This window comes from Saccostrea cucullata, unplaced genomic scaffold (genome assembly GCF_032062105.1).
Source record: "Saccostrea cucullata isolate Sc308-1 unplaced genomic scaffold, CSIRO_AGI_Scuc_v1 ctg90, whole genome shotgun sequence".
In the NCBI taxonomy this organism is placed as follows: Eukaryota; Metazoa; Mollusca; class Bivalvia; order Ostreida; family Ostreidae; genus Saccostrea; species Saccostrea cuccullata.
In genome coordinates, this window is record NW_026940868.1 from 502,630 (window position 1) to 523,895 (window position 21,266).

General features: G+C 33.1%; 1 protein-coding gene across 2 annotated transcripts; it reads left to right on the forward strand.

Moving 5' to 3' along the window:
• The first annotated feature begins 11,829 nt into the window (after positions 1-11,829).
• Positions 11,830-19,414, forward strand: LOC134256506 (mucin-2-like). 2 transcript variants are annotated; one of them, XM_062739143.1, is made up of 4 exons: positions 11,830-11,893; positions 12,397-12,453; positions 12,933-17,679; positions 18,808-19,414. In XM_062739143.1, the coding sequence occupies exons 2-3, from the start codon at positions 12,402-12,404 to the stop codon at positions 17,672-17,674; spliced, it is 4,794 nt and encodes a 1,597-aa protein (XP_062595127.1). In that variant the 5' UTR covers positions 11,830-11,893; positions 12,397-12,401; the 3' UTR covers positions 17,675-17,679; positions 18,808-19,414. The 2 variants fall into 2 exon arrangements, with proteins under 2 accessions (XP_062595127.1, XP_062595128.1); XM_062739144.1 differs by having other exon boundaries at positions 12,933-17,288.
• The last annotated feature ends 1,852 nt before the right edge of the window (positions 19,415-21,266 follow it).

Here is a 21,266-nt window from a genome sequence, read left to right on the forward strand (position 1 = left end):
TTGTATCGAAATGAACAACTGCATTTTTTACACAATCATTTATTATTTCAAATAAAAAGAAAAATAAATAAATGCAATTTTCGAGCTAAATATATAAGTCAAGAATGCTTTGGCATTTTATATGGTAGCTATCGGATAACACTTTTTCCATATCAAAAAGTTATTCTTCAGTACAGTGACAGAATAGAGAACATATTTTGCATTAATATTTCATCATACAACAAAACGTAGAAAAAGGCAAATATATCTATTACCTTGTCAAATATCAAATCCGCAGAAATTTCTTCACTGATAAAAAATATATGTATTTTTTTTTTTTACATTCGTACATATGATAATGATACATTTACAGGTAATTGTCTGCCATCTAAAAAAAATGACGGCGCACCTCACCTCTGGATCATAATTTGCTATTTACAAAAGGAGTACAGCTGTACATCTCACCTCAGGATCATAATCTGCCACCTACTAAAGGAGTACAGCTGTACATCTCTAGATCATAATTTGCCATCTGTTAAAAGGAGTTCAGTTGTACATCTCACCTTAGGATCATAATCTGCCATCTGTTTCAGGAGTTCAGCTGTACATCCCATTCAAGGATCATAATCTGCCATCTACAAAAGGAGTGCGGTTGTACACATCACCCCAGGATTATAATCTGCCATCTACTAAAGGAGTTCAGCTGTACATCTCTAGATCATAATCTGCCATCTACTAAAGGAGTACATAGCTGTACATCCCACCCATACAAGATCATACTTCTTGTTTTATAGGCATTGTGTGCATGTTGCCCAATGTATTCAGTATTCTGAATACTAGTAGTCCAATTTAGACCATCTACTTTGGAACAATCAAAACTTCTTATGCGACTTCAAGTAATTTGTCAAGTTGTGATGTTTATAGTGTTGCTGAAAAGTTAAAACACTAAAATCTCAAAAAGCCAACATGTTTGGAAAAGAAAATGAAATATATGTATCTATAATATTGAGGTTGTACTATTTAAGAATCTCACTTTCTTATTCACTAGTAATTTAAAATATAATTTTGAACTTACTACTAAGCTATGAAGCTTTTAAAAACCAAGAACACATAGATGATCAAAGCAAGTGGTATATGAACTCTGATTATCATACTAGTATTTCAGTTTCTAAATACATCCCATATAAAATACACACACATCTGGATTTCCAAAATGTACTAGTTTCCTTTACTGAAGTAAAAAAGAATTTGTTTTCACTTTGCTGGAAGTAGAGAATACATCCTATTTATAGATATAAATAAACACACACATGAGCTCACGGATTTCCTATGGTTATAATGAAAAAGTATGTGGCCGGGAAACCCAAAATATGTTTCCTAAAATTGCACAATGGCAATATGTAATAAAGATTCTGTGAAAGTTTGTCAAATTTCATTCAGTGGTATGTTACGGATAAAGATAGAGAAGCGTAACAGACGGACGGACAGAAGTGACGCTATTATATAGACTATAATACCCTCCCGCTTTTCTAAATAAAAAATATATTTACATATTCACTGTACAGACGATAATTAAAATTATTACCGAATGTTCAAATATATCATGAATTGCACGCCAGATATTGGTTAATTGTCAAATAAGAATTCTCGATTGTAAAAGAAAATGCCCGAATACCAAAAATTCAAAGACCTATTCCAAACCCATAACGTGATTAATTCCCAATCTGTGAAATTTTAATGACAAAAGTATGAGAGAAATTTATTAATCATATATTGACAAGTGATCTATGACGAAAAACAAGGAGTATAGGGGAAGTAACAATGAACCCGTCAACCTTCTGTCAAAGCCATCAAACGATTACAAACGCAACCGCTTACTAAGTGATTCATTAACAATATCTTATAAAATATAGTTAGTAATTTGGAAAAAAAAATGACAAAATAAAACTTCGAAAATTAACAATTATTAGAAACTCAGATCAACACAGAGGAATATCTGTTATTACGTCCCGTAATCGAGGATTCGGGGGGTAAATACTAGTTATTGCCCTGACTGTCCGTCTGTCTGTCTGTTTGCCCCCCCCCCCCCTAAAATCTTCCCCCTTAATTGTCTAAAACTTTTTAGTTGGTGGGGATATTTGCCTCTCATATTTTACGGGAATATTCCTTGTGAAAAAAAAACTTTCTTAGGGTACCATCAAATTTGAGCTCTTGGCTGATACAATTTTAAAAAATATTACCAAACATTCACCTTGACTTTAGAACAGTGGGTGCTAGGGCTTTCAGACTTCACATGTGTGTTAATTGTGATAAGACTTTTTAATGGGTTTAAATATTTTGACATTTGACCTTGACCTTAGAGTTTGACCCACTTTTGAAAAACTTTAACCTTGGCTATAACTTTTGAACAGTAAGTATTAGGGCTTTTATATTCCACAGGTGTATTCTTTATGAGAAAAACTTCCAACGGTTTAGACTTTTTGACCTTGGGTTTGACTTGCGTAAGGGAAACTTTAATCCTCACTATAAATTGTTCATAATCACATCTTGATTTGTATAAAATTTTTGAAAATTGACAAATAATAAAAATTAAAACTAGAAAATGTACCTTAACAATTAAATTTCCTGTTGTGCTGGAGACAAAGGCAAAACCTTTTACGAAGACTTTCTGTGTCAACAGAATGATCAAAGAAAATTCTAGCTCTTTGTTTGACACGCAAAACACATAAGGAAAATGATAGTTATTTGTTAAAACAGTGGAAAGGTCAGTCGAAGACAACAAAAGAAAAACATGTTTTAATTGATTAATTTGACAATATCCTTTAAAAATTGTTTGTGAAATTCAGAAAATGGAGGGACCTGATAAAATTTTTGATACTGAGCAATTGTGTGCGAGTCGATGAATGTGAGTAATCTTTTATTCTGATTCAGAATTGTTTAGTTAATGAAACACAAGTTTCGTTTGTGTTCAAAACTTCATCAAGATCTTTGTGTTTTCATTTGATGATGAAATGAATTAAAGGATACATGAAAGTTAGTCACTTAACTCTAAAGTTTATAAAACGTTCGAGTAAACAAAGACATAACAGAATCAAAGTATTCTTAACAAGGTTGTTAATGGATAATTCACATAAACGAAATTCGTTTGACCGTATAAATGTATGACAGGCAATCATTTCTTACCTGCAGATGCTAGTGTAATGAACATAAAAAAGGTATTTTACCTAATTAAGTGCGCAGCAACTATTAATCTTCTGACAATCTACAGAATTATGACAACTGCAATCATTAATATGTCCGATTTTTAATTCATTTCATTACCAGTAAGCAAACGTGAAGAAAATTGTGTATTGAACAAATTTTTTCTATACTTCAGAAACTCCTGAGGAAATTAAGCAGCAATTAGCAATAAAACAGGTAAGTCTACCTGTATTTTAGATACAGCATATATAACACTATATTATTTAGTCCGAGACATGACCCAATCATAAATATTTCCCTACACCTTTAACGAACTTACACGTCAGCATTTAATAGTCACATAATCTCATTAAAACACAGTCACGTTCATATCTTACAATTTCTGATTTTTTTTTCATATCTTACAATTTCTTATTTTTTTTTTTTTTTTTTTTTTTTTGCTATGCCTTTGTAAAAGCAATGCAATTTTTCTTGCCTTCAAATTGAGCATAACATTTTTTTAAATTATCACAATGAAAGGCATAACCTTTGGAAATTAAGTTGACATATCAGCTCCTCGATATATTTGTTACCCTTTGGTAACATCGTCATGTAAGAAGGAGAAGGCGAGGATAACGAACAATGACTCAATTCAATTTTATTTACTGACAACACCATAAATAAATAAAATCTGTAAACAATTCAAATCTATAAAAATAAAAAAGGCCTAAACACACAGCCCTGGAAATAAAACAGGTGAGATCAGATGCCTAGAAGGAGTAAGCTTCCCCGCCAACCAGGCATATCCGCCGCCTGACCTATAAAGTGTTGAAGGGTGTATTGCACATGATTAATACACTATATCAGAAAATGCTGGAATTAAAAAATTGATACATTTATAAACATATATACAAAAGAATTTTAATCATGCCAAGTAACGATTCAGACAGATTTTTTAATTGATACCATTATGTTAAGTACGACTTCAAACAAGAAAAAAATCTTTAAAGACGTACGAAAAATTCCAGTTTCTCCGCCTGTGTTATTCTGCTACTGAAATGATAAATATGAAATGAATATATAAAAGTATCCCTTGCATTTGCAACATTTTAGATTTGTATTATTTCAATAATAAGCCCTTCAGTGATAGTTATTAAATGTGAGTCTTGTTCTATATTTAACATGAAAAGCTGAAGACATTTGTACTTTGTAAATATTTATTCAGAATGGCACGTGTATATTATTTTGTTTATCTTGCTAGCTAATATCAAAGGAGTTAATATTCATTGATAATAAAATTGCAAACCGACAAGAAAAGCAAATGTCTGACTAATTTGACGCCATTACGATGCATAGAGATGATTATTATGAATAATGTTCTGTCTTTAAGTAAGGGGACATTCATTGTCCTTCAAGTGGTTATTTTTGACTTTCTACATCGTTTCATGGTCATTTTTAGGCCAAAGTAGATATTGCTAAAAACACTACCCTTTTATGAGTGTTTACATTTGTCTTCAAAGGTGGACAAACAATATTAATATTTTTTATCTTATTTGAAAGTGTAGAAAATTCAGAAACTTAATTTTGAGTATGTACAATGCATTGGTGTACTAAAGTTACACTCATCACTAACAGATTTCATAACAGTGATAACAAAAGGTTTCATTGACCTTGATTTTTGTTAAAGTGTTCCGGATGTTTATATCCTTTGTCCATAAAGTTTGAAAGACGTTTAATCTTTTGGCATTCCACATTTTGTTTTGGCAAGCTAAAAAAATATTTATGTATGCATTATATTTGTAAAAGCTAAATACAAATTAGTTAACTCTCAAAAATGTTCTCAATAAAAGATGTTAATAGTTGTTTTTTACTGGTGTAATAATGTTGACGTACATGTAGTAAGACAGCTATTAGGAAAGGGGGTGGGTGAGGTCCAGATTTTTTTCTACAAGTAAGGAGTTTCTACATGAAATGGAGATAAAAAAAAATAACATCAATAATTCACCTCGTTTTAGAAATTGTTCATACGTAGAGCATTGACAATTCTTATATTCAGCATTCTGGTAGATTTAACTGATTGTACTCTTTTTTAAAATTATTTGTATAAACAATAATGTAGCAGTCTATATATGTCCACAATGAGAGTTTATTTAATTTACTTGTAATCTATTTTGTACAAACTGTTGAACACTTCTGATTCATACTGTTATAATATCTCATGTAGGGAGAGGGCGATTTAAGTTTTTAGAACTTGTGCCCAATCCCATTGTATATATTTATATATGTAATATAAAATATGTTCAAACCAATGTTGTCGATATATCTAAATGTCGAGTTGAAGGCCACATCAAGTGTTTTCTTCTTTTCACGAATAAGATTTTGGACAAAGTCTGCTTCATATGAATACAAAAAAGGACTGCTATTAACGGGGCGCAACTGGTACCCAATATTCCAATAGATTGTTGGAAGACCTGGTCTCCAAAATCAACATAGATAATGTCAATGAGAAACTCAAGCATCTTTTTTATATCAACTTCAGAATACTTATAAGAACAAACAGAATGTTTTTTAGCAAAATAATTTTGCATATGACCAATGACAATGTAAGTAAATACGAGTTCCATTTTTATTGAAAAAGCAGCTGTCAATGATATCAAAAAGCCTGGAGTTTAATTTATCGTGGGGAATGGTTTTGTATATACATGTAAAGTTGAAAAGTCGTAAGTTCCTATGCTGTTGAATTTGGCAAAATTTTGTGATTTCGAATTTTCTAAAAGCTCTTTGGAATTTTGAAGTATCCACATGTGATTTACACCACTTCTCGAATACGTTATTGCACAGTAATCCTGAAGTTTCTCCTTCTCTACTGTTAATATTTCAGTGAGGAGTAAAGAAAGAGACTTGGTAGTCATAGAGAGACATAGATGCTTGGTACATGTAAAAATAAGAATCTTTAAAAAAGAAGGGAGTAGACAAGACAAAAAAATATCCTTAGTCGATTTTGTTCGAGTTCCGTGTTTCTTAGGGTGGCCTAGCTGCAGATCTGTAGCTCTCCGAAAAAAATTTATTGATAGACCGGAGAGCTACAGAGCCACCCATTGAAAAAACTGTATATTTATTGCGCACAAAAAAATGCGCTAGGTTCTCGATTTATTTCTCCATTTTTTTAAAGCTGTAATCTCAAAATATTACTAACCGTGTGTTCCTAACATATTTTTTGACTCTTTCCACAACAAAACATTCCTCATAATTGTTGTTAATAGTCCTCCTGGCCCTGATATTGCAATCATCGGACATTTCGCTTATTTATACTGCCATTTTGGTTTCAAAGATAATTCAGTCCAATATGCTTCGTTCAGATGTCAACTACGAAAGAACTTGATAGAGGAGGGAGTAATTTTTTGAAACCTTCCATTTTTTGCAATTGAGGTAAGAATTTGGAAAAATTAATCAAGAAAGCGCACTTTTTTGTGCGCAATAAATATACAGTTTTTTCAATGGGTGGCACTGTAGCTCTCCGGTCTATCAGTATATATTTTTTCAGAGAGCTACAGATCTGCAGCTAAGGGTGGCCCAAGGTAATTGGAATTCTTTCTTTAACAATTTAACAACTCTAGAAAATACAGCGTGTTCAGACCCCTTACCTAGCTGCAGATCTGTAGCTCTCTGAAAAAATATATACTGATAGACCGGAGAGCTACAGTGCCACCCATTGAAAAAACTGTATATTTATTGCGCACAAAAAAGTGCGCTCGATTCTTGATTAATTTTTCCAAATTCTTACCTCAATTGCAAAAAATGGAAGATTTCAAAAAATTACTCTCTCCTCTATCAAGTTCTCTCGTAGTTGACATCTGAACGAAGCACATTGGACTGAATTATCTTTGAAACCAAAATGGCAGTATAAATAAGCGAAACGTGCGATGATTGCAATATCAGGGCCAGGAGGACTATTAACAACAATTATGAGGAATGTTTTGTTGTGGAAAGAGTCAAAAAATATTTAGGAACACACGGTTAGTAATATTTTGTATAGATTACAGCTTTAAAAAAATGGAGAAATAAATACATTTTTTTGTGCGCAATAAATATACAGTTTTTTCAATGGGTGGCTCTGTAGCTCTCCGGTCTATCAATAATTTTTTTTCGGAGAGCTACAGATCTGCAGCTAACCCCTTACCATGTCTACCCCTAAGGGAGGGATCATTAAAAATTGTATAAATAAACAATTTAAAAAATCTGTGAGACGTTTTTTCATGAATGGATATGTCAAAGATGTTGGGTAGAAAACACAAAAAGCCAACCACAAACCATGGTAAAAACTATAAAACTTTATAATGTTCTATTTTAAGGACTCAGACATTTACGTGAATGCCAGGACATTTCTGAGAAAGAACAGTATAATACTTCTGCAAAAAATGGAAGGAATTATTTTTTTTATTGCTCCAGTACATATATGTGTGCCCTTATAGCCAAGATTGGGGAGCCTTGGAATCTATAAGTTAATTTAACATAGTAGTTTTTTACATGAACATTATTGTAACATGAGGAATTAAGATTCACAAAAAGTACAGAGCTTTGTCTGTTTATTGACTATATATAAATTACTCTGTTCATCCAAAATTGAATCTGAAAAAAATGAATCGCATACTTTTTTTGAAGGCCTCAGCTTTAATAAAGTGTGCGATTTTTGTTTGTTCATTTTCGGTGAACAAAATTGTTTATACATATACAAAAATATATGCAAAACATATACAAATGAATCTAGTTTTCAATAGAGCTAGTAAATTTTACACAATTCTTCATGACATTTTGAGCAGCGGCAAACATGTCACTGTTAAACTGTATAACATCTATGATGTTCAAAACTAGTGGCAAAGGATGAACATATTATTTAGTCCAAATATAACTAAACTGATCCAAGTTTTCACAACGATTCACCAAGAGAAATTTTAATAATCCACACTCCTTCAACTTGTCCAAACCGCAGCATTCAAAATTTGTGACATTAGTAAAACTGTTGTCAAGAAATAAATTTTGTCGCTGATTATATTTTGTCAAACACTTGTAACTGTCGATGTCCGGTATATTTGGTTAGTGAATGTCAACTTTGAGTTGTCATTAAGAGCAGGAAGACAGAAATGAAAATGACAAGATTTTTAACGCAGGAAATGTTTTAACACCGATACTTATAAATCTGTGCAAATTACGTAATGTTCTTGGCGTAATTTTCATAAAATAATCATGTTTCTATTTTATTTTGATAAAAAATTAAGGAACGGTAGCTCCCATTCGATTGTAAAATCTTTAAAAGAAATGGGAATTTTTTCTTGGTGTTGTTTCTTCAGGAAATATCACATTTATTGTTGAAAATAAAAAGTTCTTGCATTTTGCAAATCCATTTTAAATATTGATGAATTGCAAATAAACCAGACGTTCACAGTGTATGTGTTTAAATACGATCGAAATGCATGCCAAAATTTTGATTGTACATGGACTACAGGATGGATATACTAGTTAGCTTATTTATCATCAATACGGGGTATATTAACTAATACTTTTATGCAAAAAATTAAAATTCATTCTAAAGACAAAATATGCAGCCGTCAACTTCATAACCTCAATATGGGGGGGGGGGCAATATTAGGTACATGCAATCAAGGTTTTACAATGAAGTGCCTAAGAAAACCTTATAAAAAATTCTTTTCAAGAACATCCAAGTTATGATTGGCCATACCCACAGATATACAAGAATCAAAGTCCAAAACAAGTGTACATCAGAGTGAGAAGGGACCTCAAATTTGTCAAATCCCCCCCCCCTCGGTGATAGGTTCGGACCACTTATTAGTCCCCTACCAGTGAAAATGGAGGGGACTATAGGTTTCCTTCGCGTTTGTCCGTTCGTCTGTTCGTCTAGCTGTTTATAACTGATTGCCTGTTTGTCCGTTCAGCTATCCCCCTGTCCGTCTGTCAGTCTGTCCCAACTGTGGAATTCAAAATTTTCAATGGGAACCACATTACACTTGCCAGTAAGGGGGCTGGTATTGCTAATACAATACTCTCGGAGTGCTTGTATATTTAAACTTTTCAATATTAAACCGGTTTCTGTTTTTCCCTGGCCAAAGGGCTCATGTTGAGCAATATGATTCTCTTGTTTAGTATTATATTTTCCATGACATATGATGAGGGAAATTCCCTATTAGCATTTTTTTAAATCGGTGTTTCTATATAAATGTAATAGATCTTCCTTAAGAATACCATTAGCAATTACAATCTCTATATTTATATACCAAATGCAAAAGGTTTCCGCATTGCAATCACAAGTCATCAAAATGTTTAAAATATAACCTTTCGCTGTATATAAGATTTATTTTGACAATAACTGTTTATCCAATGAAGACAGTGATTAAAAAGATTATATTGTCTGCTTTCTAGATTTGTTACCGTAATGCTCTAGACTTTACTGTAATGTCTAAATTTTGTTCAAAGGTAATGTACTGGTTAACGTCCGAAATAATAAACAAGCTATAAATTTCAACCATTTCAAACAAAAAAAATATCGAATCCCCTTGTTAAAATATCAGGTAATTTCACGTTTGTATTGAATCGAATTTCCAAGATCATGATATACATGTATAACTTTTTAATTCATGATTTTTTAGTGATTTACAAAGATTGATATTGTTATGTAATTTACTTACTTTCATTTGCTACGTAGGCCTTGAGGGCATCTGAAGGTATTCAATGAGTTTTGACGGAAGTAGATTTCTTGCTTCCTTTATAAAGTTATACATGTACATCATTTTTTTAAAGGTAGGTGTTTGAGGGCGTTAACAATGTACATTATAACTAGGGATGTCAAATCGGTCCAGTTTTAATACTCGGTTACTCGGACGTTTTTCCGATCGAGTACCCGGGTACTCGGTAAAAGTCGGACGTTTTTCCGATCGAGTACCCGGGTACTCGGTAAAAGTCTAAATAAATATGAACAAGTTAATTGATAACTGTAAAACATTGTAAACCCTTGTAAAAATAAAACCACATGGTCTGATGGGAGGTTTACCTGTAAATGTATTGTAAAAATTATGACCACTTTGTGCCCGACGAAATTTAATCTAACATTTTTTTAAAGTTCAATTTATTTATCAGATAAATGCGAGAAATAAAATCACAAATAGTTCACAGTGGTTTTGTTTCAAAAAAATAATCTGTTCCTTAATTGTAATGTTATTCTGATGCGTTTGAAGTCCAAGTAATAAGTCGTCAGAGCTACATGTACAGTTTTCCTATAACAGAGCGGATTTACGATCTCCGTATACTTTTCGATCCTAGATTTTATAAACTTACAAGATGGTATGGTGTAGTTTGGTGCAACGGTGGACATATTATGATTTTTAAAGCCTTTGCCTTCAACCATTTGCATTAATTGGCATGTAATCAAACGCATCCATATCAACAATCGCACGTGCAATTTCGTCTGTCTCTTTCCCCGAGAATTTACGGCTTCTCATGGACAATTGACAATATTATCTAATTTATTTTAAACATAATAGACCTTTAACGACGTTCAATGAAAACAAATAATTAGAGCAAAACAAAAATAAGGGTAGAAGACAGCCGAAGGTGAGAAAAGCCAGGTAGGTAACAGGTGCTTGGTCACGGTAATTACTGTATAAACACTGCCACAGGAGATAACGGTCATTTAGAGGCGCCGGAAACCCTAATAACTGTATGTACAAGTGCAATGAACATTTTACGTTTTAAAACCGATTTTTTAATGCATTAATAAACAAGCTTAAAAATATTTATCCGAGTAACCGAGTACCATTTTTAGTATTCGATACTCGGACGTTCGATCGAGTACCCGGTTAACCGGGTACTCGTTGACATCCCTAATTATAACCTATGCAAGTAATCTACCTGGCGAACAAAGACACTGACAACATGGTAAAATATCGAGAAATATTTGATAACTTAGTAAATAATCAACCATCGTTGCAATCAAACGTTTTTTTTTATTGTACATGTATGTACAGAGACAGCGAACAAACATGTATTTGGATTAAGTTTCGTACATATAGTGCATCCTTCAATAGTGCTTTGAATATCTAAATAATCAAAGAGCTGAAACGTTGATATAAGATTGCTTTAAATTTTTTTTTTTTTAAATAAAAATGTTCATTCAAATTTGTGAAAAGCAACTTAATCCAAGAAATTCTGTTGTTTTGGAACATGTCTTTACAATAAACAGAAAAATGTAAGTGCAATACAAAGAAAAACTAAAGACGTGCATCAGATGAAAAAAAGTTTTCATTATTATTCCTCTTCAAAAACTTGTCCTACTGAAATCTGCTTTATTGATTAAAAAACAAAAATCTAGTCAGAAAACTGACAATTTTTAAGTGTTTTTATGGATAAGGCAGTGTCTATGCAAATTATTTCCGAGATCGAGAAATTGAATTTGTCAAGAAAAATTATCATTCCATAATAATGAAATAATAATGATTGATAATTATAAACTAAAATAATTTCCATTGTGTGACAATGATTAGAATGCAAATGTTCCAAGTTTACTGATTAGAATTCACAGTGCATGATTTCGAGGGAAGTGAAGCGTTTATTCCAATCAAAATTAACGCCTATGGTTAATGATTATAACGATCTGTATTTCGTTATGAGGAGTATACCTGCTTGGACGTAATAAGTCTCTTTTGTTTAATCTCTTTAGCTTTGGGTAAGTGATTTTAAAAGTGATTTTTTTTAAATATTAAAAATAAAAAGACACGTGATATTTCGCTTCAAAAATCTGGATTTTTCATTTGCTTTTTAAAAATGTATTTATCTTTTATTTTGTTTATTGTATTGGTTTATTGTTGTTGTTTGTTTGTTTGTTTGTTTGTTTTTGGATTGGATTAATATTTTATTTTTTTATCTGTATTCTAAATTTATATTATCATGGAGCGCAGAGGGGGCATATATGTAAAAATTAAAATACAATGAATTCTGTAGCCAATGACATTTTTTTTCAATACACTATATACAGAAAATGTTCATCATAAAATCACTGAAAAATTAAATTTGTGCTTGCCTTTTTCATTAATTAAACATGGCATGTATAATTAAATGTAAGGTTTAAACAATTTATCTAATCAGTAAAACTTGAAATTTTATTTTTAAAACTTGATTCTGAAATAAGATTATTTTGCAAATTTCAAATGTACATTTTTTTGGTTTCAGACAGGATGTTGGTTGAAATTCTTCTCGTAATTCCAGGACTGTTTCATCTTGTTTCAGGTGAGTATTTTCCTGTTAAATTATCAAAATTTAATTAAATATTTCATTTCATTAATGACATGCATCAAACAGGGAAACTTTCTTAATTACGTGCATTGTAATAAAAAATTGCTTAAAAAAACTGGCTTCAGACAAAGAAAAGTTCAACGTTTCAATTCATATGAATGATTTTTAAAATCATATTACATTAGAAATAATATTCTTTCTGATAGATTTTTTTAATAACGAATGACTATAAACGGAACAATCCTAATTGGTATTCTAATGTTGCATTGTCCTTTAAACTCCATGTATCAAGATTTCTATAATTATATATGCTTCATCACGTATGTTATCAAAATAACCACGATCGAGGAAATTAAACATCATTAATTAAAAATAATTAATAAATTTAATTTACTTTAAACAATATCAAGCTTTTGAAGAAAGACTAAAAAATCTTCACAGATATATACACTACCAAACATTGAACATTGTAGGACAAGGCGAAAGGACCTCTGTACAGTCTGCTACACCTGATCCACTGGAAGAGTTATTTGGCATAGGACTTGATAAAAACATTGATCCGTGGTCCAGCAATTTAATCTTCGGAGACATCCAACAAAACGAATTTTCCAACTCCGTAGTCACCACTCCTCCTCCGCTCCCTAGAAACAATAATCAGGAAAGATCCAGACAAGAATCATTACCAGCAGGGTTATCTTTCCTTAATGGAGGCGGATCACTTCCAGGTTTTCCTGTGCTAGACGCAATCCCTCCACCCGTTGACCAGGCTAGCACAGGTGAAAATGGACTATTAAACATTCCACCTATGCCCAATTTTGATCAACTTGGACTGGAAAATGTTCTTGATAAATTTCTCCCCATTGATGGTTCGTTTAGATTACCGCCTCCATCTGATAATCCTATTATTCATTCAAGGGAAAATTCGCCAATACCCTCAATTGGCCAACTTGGAATTGATAGTAATGGACTATTTGGTGACAGTCTATTTTCTCCCAGTGCTGGAAGTTTATCGAACACACCAGCGGCATCAACTAGGTCAACTGAGAATCTTTCAACGGTAACTAACAATAATAACAACAACAACAACAACCAAATGGGTTTGGTTGACATTCCTTCGGAAACCACTTCATTAAATCAAGGTAACTTGGCACAAAATTTGGCTACCTTGCCAACAGAAAAGAGCACAGAACAAAAAGCAATTGATCACAGTATCTGGGATGGCATATTACCTCCTATACCAAAAGACAGAAATCCAGTAGAGGTATTGCCTACCAACAAACCAACTCCAAAACCCAAAATAAGTGACAGGAATCCAAAGAAGAAAAAGGCTTTGTTACCTCTTCTGCCACCAACACTAACAAGAAAATCTACAAAAAACAAAGCCAAACGCATTCCAAGTAACCGTATATTAAATACAATTCCTAGAGTCAATCAATTAATCACAACTACTACACCAAGGCCAATAAACATAAATAACAAAAATCTGTTGGCAAATATTCCTTCAATCGATCAGCTTGGAATTTTTGGAAGCAGTAGCCCAACTAAGAATACAATACTGTCTGATAATGCTCCAAAGACTACAGAACAGCCATCAATAATTGGAGACATTTTTCAATTTCCCGATCAATTTAATGGCGGTAACCGACAATCTTCATCTGTAAACAAAGATAAACCCGAAGATTTAATGCCCACTTCTCAAACACAAGCAGGTGACACATTTTCTACAGACTCGCCGAAGAATGCTACCACCTTAGAAGAAATCTGGAAAAATATATTGATTGAAATACCTGAGTTAGGTAAACTTACTGGAGAGGAAACTCCAAAAGAGAAACCTAAAAGTATCGATGAACTTCTAGGATTTTCGGTACATGACATTGAATCATTCGATGCAAATCAAAGTAATACATTACAACCAGACGAAACAAAACCTGAGACGATTCTTAAAGTTACAACCCCCAAACCTTTTCCTGTCTTTCTACGAACCACAACTCCGACAGCCTATGTACCAACAACCACATTACCTCCCAGAATTTTTGTAACTCCATCTAAAACACCATTACCACCTCTGAAGGTAAATACCCCGATTACCACAACTACACCAGCAACTCCACCACCGCTTCCACCGCTAATTTTGTATACCACAACTTCCACAATTCCGCCACCACCACCACCGACGACGTCAACGCGCAAAACACCGACTACCACGGAAAAGGATATTTATTCACTACCTATCATCCCAACAATACCACCTAAAGTATATGTCCCCCCTACATTGGCTTCACCTGAAAATATGGCCACACCACAGAAACATATAACAATTGATTTTAAAAAGAAGGACCAGAATATTTTTGAATCACCTGATTTTAAAATCAAAGATGAAGGTGCACTGCCTCCTCTATCTGGCGAGTTACTTCCGACGTTAGGTCTTCCTCAATTGACCGATTTTTCTAAAACAGTATCAACAACGAACAATCCACCATTAGAATTGCGTTCTGAATCAGAATCAAGTTTTACAACACCCTTTTCAATAAATAATTTTGTTCCAACAATTCCAGATGAGCAATTCAAACAACCTGATATCATAGACGTGGGAATATTTAATGATAACAAAGAAAGGAGTCCATTCACACAAACTATATCTGAAGAACCTTGGTTTCCGAAAGTAGAAGAAAACAACATCCCTGAACGTTCCACTGGTGAACAAGGAAATCAAAAAGAATCGCAAGTGTTCGACTGGGATGCTTTGTTTCCAAACACCCAGAAATCAGTGTTTGAAAACCTTTCAAATGAAAAAGAAAATCAAAAGAGCGCCGATATCTTTTCAAAAACGGAGGAGAAATTTAAGCCAATTGAATTTACAGATGGAAAAGAGTCTACTACTACTTCGAAATCATTTATACCAAAAACAACTGAAGAAACACCTTTGCTAGGACTAGAAATGCTCATGGGGAAAAATACAGAACACTCTATGCCAACAACGACTAGCATACCGGAATTGCCACCGTTAGACTTTGATCTACTAGGCAGCTTGACTAAAGATCAAAAAGAATCCAAGGCAACTGTAAACGAAGATCGAAATAAAATAACAATTAAACATCAGAATATTAAAGATTTTCCTCCACTTGATATTGACATTTTGCAAAGATTTCAAGACGTTAAGGAGGCAGAAACAACTCCTTCCCCTCCTACTCCAACACTTCCTTCTCTCCCTTTCTTTGGGGATATGAACACAATGAATACAGGTAGACAACAGCCTTGGGATACCACTCCGAGGGATGAAATATTCAATGCTAGAGATACGAGTTTTTTCACAACTTTACCCCCTTTTACACGTAATGAAGAACCTGAAAAAGCTGGAACGATTTCAAGATCACCTGAACGGACAAACGATCTTCCATTCATTGGACCTACTTCAGAAGCTTCGAAACATTTCGACTTTGAGCCTCATAGTGGCGGAAACATTCGACCACATCCCATACTTTTAAGCCAGACCACAACTCAAAGAACACCCATAACTAAAGAAAAAACAAATAAACCAAATATTTTGGTGATAGACATTGTGAAAAAACCATCGGAAGAAATAGACACCACCACAAGACGAAGTAGTCCTGTTTTCCAAAATGCAAATAATTTAGTAAATACTCCACAGGTTACTCCAACACCACAAAGAGGAACTACTCCAGCTTGGTTGATGTCGACACTTTTGGCAATTAGAGCCCGTCTTAATCAATTGAGAGCTCTGAGAAACAACAGGCAAAACACTGAAAACAGTAATAGTCAGAATCCAGTTATAAATACACCCACTAATCAGAACACAAATCCAGGACAGGTATTTACATTACCATCCCAATTAAATTTGAACAGTCAACGAAACAATGGACAGCTGATCCAAAATCAGCAGCCTCAGCTTCAAAATGGAAATGTTCGCAACCTTAATATACAGCGACCGGGTGCAAATGGGGTTTTATTTCAAGGGAATCCAAACAACTTACCATTTTCAAACAGAGGCATATCTCAGAGTCAACCCCTTGCAAACTTTCGAAACTTAATGTCTCAAAATGCTCAACAGCAAGGGAGAAGACAGTTTCAGATGCCAAATATTCCAAATCGGTCTAACCAACCAAATTTACAAGTCCGACAGCCTGTTTTCCAGCCTTCTGTAAACTTACGACAAACGCAGACACCCGGGATTCAGAATATACAGACGCAACAGAGCGGAGCCACAGAGGCGGAAAGGGAACTCCTCAGAGAACGAGTCCGCCAACGCATTCAACAAGTTCTTAGAACTCAAATTCTTCGTCAACTTCTAGTTCGCCGTTTACAGGCACTTCGAAGTCAAACAAATAATAATGCACAGCCGGCTGCAAATCAGCCTATTAGGCGGATTCCAACATCAACCAACAATATGAATATAATGAGTGCCAACAATGCCATAAATATTATACGTCAAGCCAGACAACGTGCATTAGCGGCATCGCAGCAACAGCAGCAGCTGCAACAACAACAACAACAATGGCCTGGTCAACAGTTTAACAATATTTTCAGAAGATTTTCAAATCGAAATTTACAAAATGTAGGGTTCACGCCTAACTCCTTTGGACGCCAGCAGACGACACAGCCTTTAGATTTTTCGAGACTTTTCCAAAACAACAGAGGGTTAAATTTTAACAATCGTCTTGCTCAGTCAATTCAACGAATGGTGTCAAACGAAACGAATGGAAATAGAATGAGGAGGGATCAAGGCCCTGACTTATCACAACCGCCCTCAGAAAGAGCTCTTCAGACATTAAGAAATTTTAATCTTCAGAGAACTCGTGGTCTTCAACCAGGTACTACTTCTAATGTTAGAAATAATCAAAATCTAAGAGTGGAAAGAAGAGCCATTCCTATTTCAGAAGCTTTTCAACTAACAGAACGATTACGTGCACAAAACAGAGACATTGCACCATTTAGGAACTTTAATTCCAATATTATTCCACAATCTGTAATGGAACGTTTAAGAAATGGTTTACGTAGATTTCAACCAGTGCAAAACGTTCTGCACACACAATTTAATAGACAAAGAATTATAGTTCCAATAAATGGGCAATTGCTGGGCCAAAGAAATAATCTCAATGTTTCTCGAAGGCCAAACCTGGGTCAAACCAGCCCCCCACCTCAATTTAACGGACCCCAAGAGGGCTGGCCGTGGGTGGCAGAAAACAGTGATAAATGATCAAGGTAAACTTCGTCCATCGTTTGTAAATGGGAATTTTGTTTAATTTTCCATTATTTTCTAGGCAAAAAATTTTTTAAAATGTTGGAAATCTGTTTTTCCTATTTCGCATTGTTTTTATAACTGGATTTTTAAACCGGATTTATCAAATTATATTTTTGAATGTAGGATTCCTAAATGAACCGATATTGAGAACAAACAATTTAATAGAAGAAGGATATGGAGATAACGAACAGTATTCAATATCAAAGTCCATAAAACAATACAAAATAGGAGCAGAGCAAACACGACCTCCGAAACATCAGAGGTGGGATCAGGTGCCATGGAGGAGTGAGCATCCCCTGCTGACCGGTCACACCCGCCGTGTACTCCTCGTCATGATCGGTAAATAAGGGAAAAAATCCGTCGTCAGTTAGTATGAAAAACGTCAGACAGCATTTGTCTCAATGATAAATTGTATTTGCTAACTAGGTCATTGTATCGACCATAGAAAAAAAATTCTGAGAATATTTTATGGGTGTTTGAGCATAAAATACATGCGACACTCTCATTAGCAAATTTTACTTGATATTTGCAATTCCAAGGAAATAAATTACATCCTCGACACATTTAAATTTTGAGCTGTTAATTAATGTACATGAATGTCCCGTCAATTTAAATGAAGTCATTTTAGCTGAATTTAATATCCCGGCATCTCAGTAAACGTGGAAAATTCTCTATAATGTACATTGTATGCATTTATATAATAACAGAATCTGATTTTAAGGCATAGATCTGATAGAATAGAACAATCAATTGATTATGTGAAGAGTCTTTTCATTTGTAAAGTTTGAACCAAAGTTAGTCAAAATATATTCAGTCATCCATCAATCAATGACGTTTCATGCTTTTCCTATTTGAATAATATACTATGCATTAGCCAATATAGGTTAAATTTAATTATCTATTACTTTGATTCGAAATCTTAAAACATGAAATGTCAATCAGCGTTTACCACAACAGTGCTGTATTAATTATTTCAATCCTTGTAGGACATAGCTGATCCAATTCTCAATTCAACACTCATAGGTTCTGGGGATTGCCCCAAAAATTTAATTTCTTCAAACATCAGAATTTATTATCATTTTTTCCAGGTTTTTCATGGCAAAATGAACAGCTTTAAATCCTTCACTGTGATTCAAAAAACAGGACAGCTTCAAGGTCCCTCAAGGTGATGATTGCTGCCGTCCAAGAATACAGTTATACAAGTCTCTCAAGTTGTCACTTCATGATGAAATCCATAGTTACTGCAATAGGATATAAAAAGGAAAAGTTTAACGAAAATGGACAGAAAAGTTCCTTGGTGTTTTGAAGCTCTCTCTAGGCCCAGGTCATGTCCCGGTTTGCCTAGGCCAAAGTTCCCCCAAGTATTTTAAGTCCAGGGGAATTTAAATTTTTTGACGGATTTCTGCTTTATTTAAAAAAGCAGAATTCTGCAATTTCGATGAGTGCTTAAACAGCGAAATAGAAAATGATATGTTTGTGTAGTGAGAGGAGAATGCGTTTTGTTTTATTTTAGTTCAATTTGTTATCTACTTAATACATTGACACTTTTTAGGAACATGTACTTGTATGCATGACACGTATTTACATGTAAGTGAGACAAAAAGGACAATGTTGTCACTGTAAATATTAATGTTCTAATTTATATTTTGATGTAATTTTTCTGTTTTCAATTGATTAAAAGAAAATATACACATGTATCCCTCTTGTAATTACTTCTGCATGGAACCTTTAACGTTTTCCGTCATCTGGTTAATTCTCTCGACTTATTGAAATTAAGCCGGTATAAAGGAACAAATCTGTACCCGAGACAAAGAATCTCCCAGTCAGCACACCCAAATACAGGATGTTGCCAATGTCCTTGGTTTATAGACATTTATCATGTTGACAAAGTTGTCTTTCTTTTCGCCCATCGCCATGTTTATCGATGATTCTAATACAAAATTGATGCAAGGTCAACACAATTTTTTTGGCTAATTCAATTCATTAGTAGCTAATTAATATTAGAAATAATTCCTTGTTCACTTTTTTTTTGTTAGATTTTATTAATTAGAAAGTTATACTAAATCGTAAAGACGGTACACGTAAAGCCCAGCAACTTCACATAATCTCATATTATTATATAATATTGTTTCTCAGTACAAATTAAAATAGTAAAGAAGAAAAAAAAATGTATTTATCGCCAAATTTTTTTTTTATATAGAAATAATCAGTAAACTGTAGGTTTTTTTTTTACCTTTCTTCTTTGCCTTCTTTATAGGCGCAGATAGAATTTAAAGTACACTATAACAGGATAAATATATCTAGAAATGCTCAAAAAATCGTCCAAAAAATCATATACGTAATAATTATTATTACGTATGATTTTTTGGAAATAAAAATTACACGCTGGATCAAGTCCATATGATGTTTTTGTACTAAGTTGAGAAAATGATTTGTAAATTGGTAAAAACTCAAACAACCGTCGAAAAAATTACTTTGTTGACCTCGGACTTTAAAGAAATAAGGAAAGGAAATATCAAAAACCGTTGAAAAAATTTGTAGACCTCGGATTTCCTATTATAAATTCAAAAAGATTAAAAACAGCTAATTTGATACATGTATAGATACATGTACATTTTGAAAAAGAGAATGTGGTTCGTGTCATTTTCAGGAAGAAATTTCATCAATTACATGTTCCCGAGAAAATATGTTATTGCTGGTATATATTATTGTTATGTATACTAGCATTTCTTCAATTTTACATCTATCGAATCTAGAAACTAAATAACTTCATCCTTATCGAGAACAAATGTAAAAAGACAATAACATGGCATTTTTTTGTGTATCACCAATAAAACAATGGAAAATTTCAAGAAAATATATATATTTAGTTGAGAAAATGTAATAATTGTTACTTTCCATTTTTAAATTACCCATGAAAGAACTTATATCTATTCTCTTGAGTCGATACTTAAGATTCTATTGTCTTTTCGATTTTATTTTAAAAACGCAGTGGCTTCTGATGAAATCGTTCTTTTCTCAATAGCTTTTCAAACTACGAATGATTGAAACTTTATCAAATTTAATGTTCAATATTGAAAGCAATAGGGAAATAAATTCTGTCGTCTTCGTTTTCTTGGGATCTCAAAATATTGTGTATTATTTAAAGAAGAACTTTTAATTTCTAACAAAGGAATTTCAATTAAATATACTCAGTTCATTATGACCTTCTTTTAGCAATAAAAAGTAAAGACGCAAGTTTAATTTCATGAAAGAAAATATTTCTTTTTCGAATTTACGATGTACGTATAAACATAACTTCTGAATTTTAAAATTGTGAAAAAGTGATGAAATTTAACAAATGTGAACGAAATCTATATCACTGTAAAATTGTAAATTTAGTTGAATGCAAAATATAGATATTTTAATGAAGTTTGTGCATCTTAAGTTATAAGCTTTGTTCCAGATGACCATTGCCTCAACCATCTAGTAATTCTTGCTGGGATGTTTCATTAATCATTATCATCAGGAGCTCTATTTAAGTTAAATTCCAGTTAACTCTAACTTA

Excerpts from the sequence above, each read along its gene's own strand:
- LOC134256506 (XM_062739143.1), top strand. The coding sequence starts at position 12,402 with ATGTTGGTTGAAATTCTTCTCGTAATTCCAGGACTGTTTCATCTTGTT. Across the intron at positions 12,454-12,932 it reads ACTGTTTCATCTTGTTTCAG|GACAAGGCGAAAGGACCTCT; the intron begins GTGAGTATTTTC and ends TGAACATTGTAG.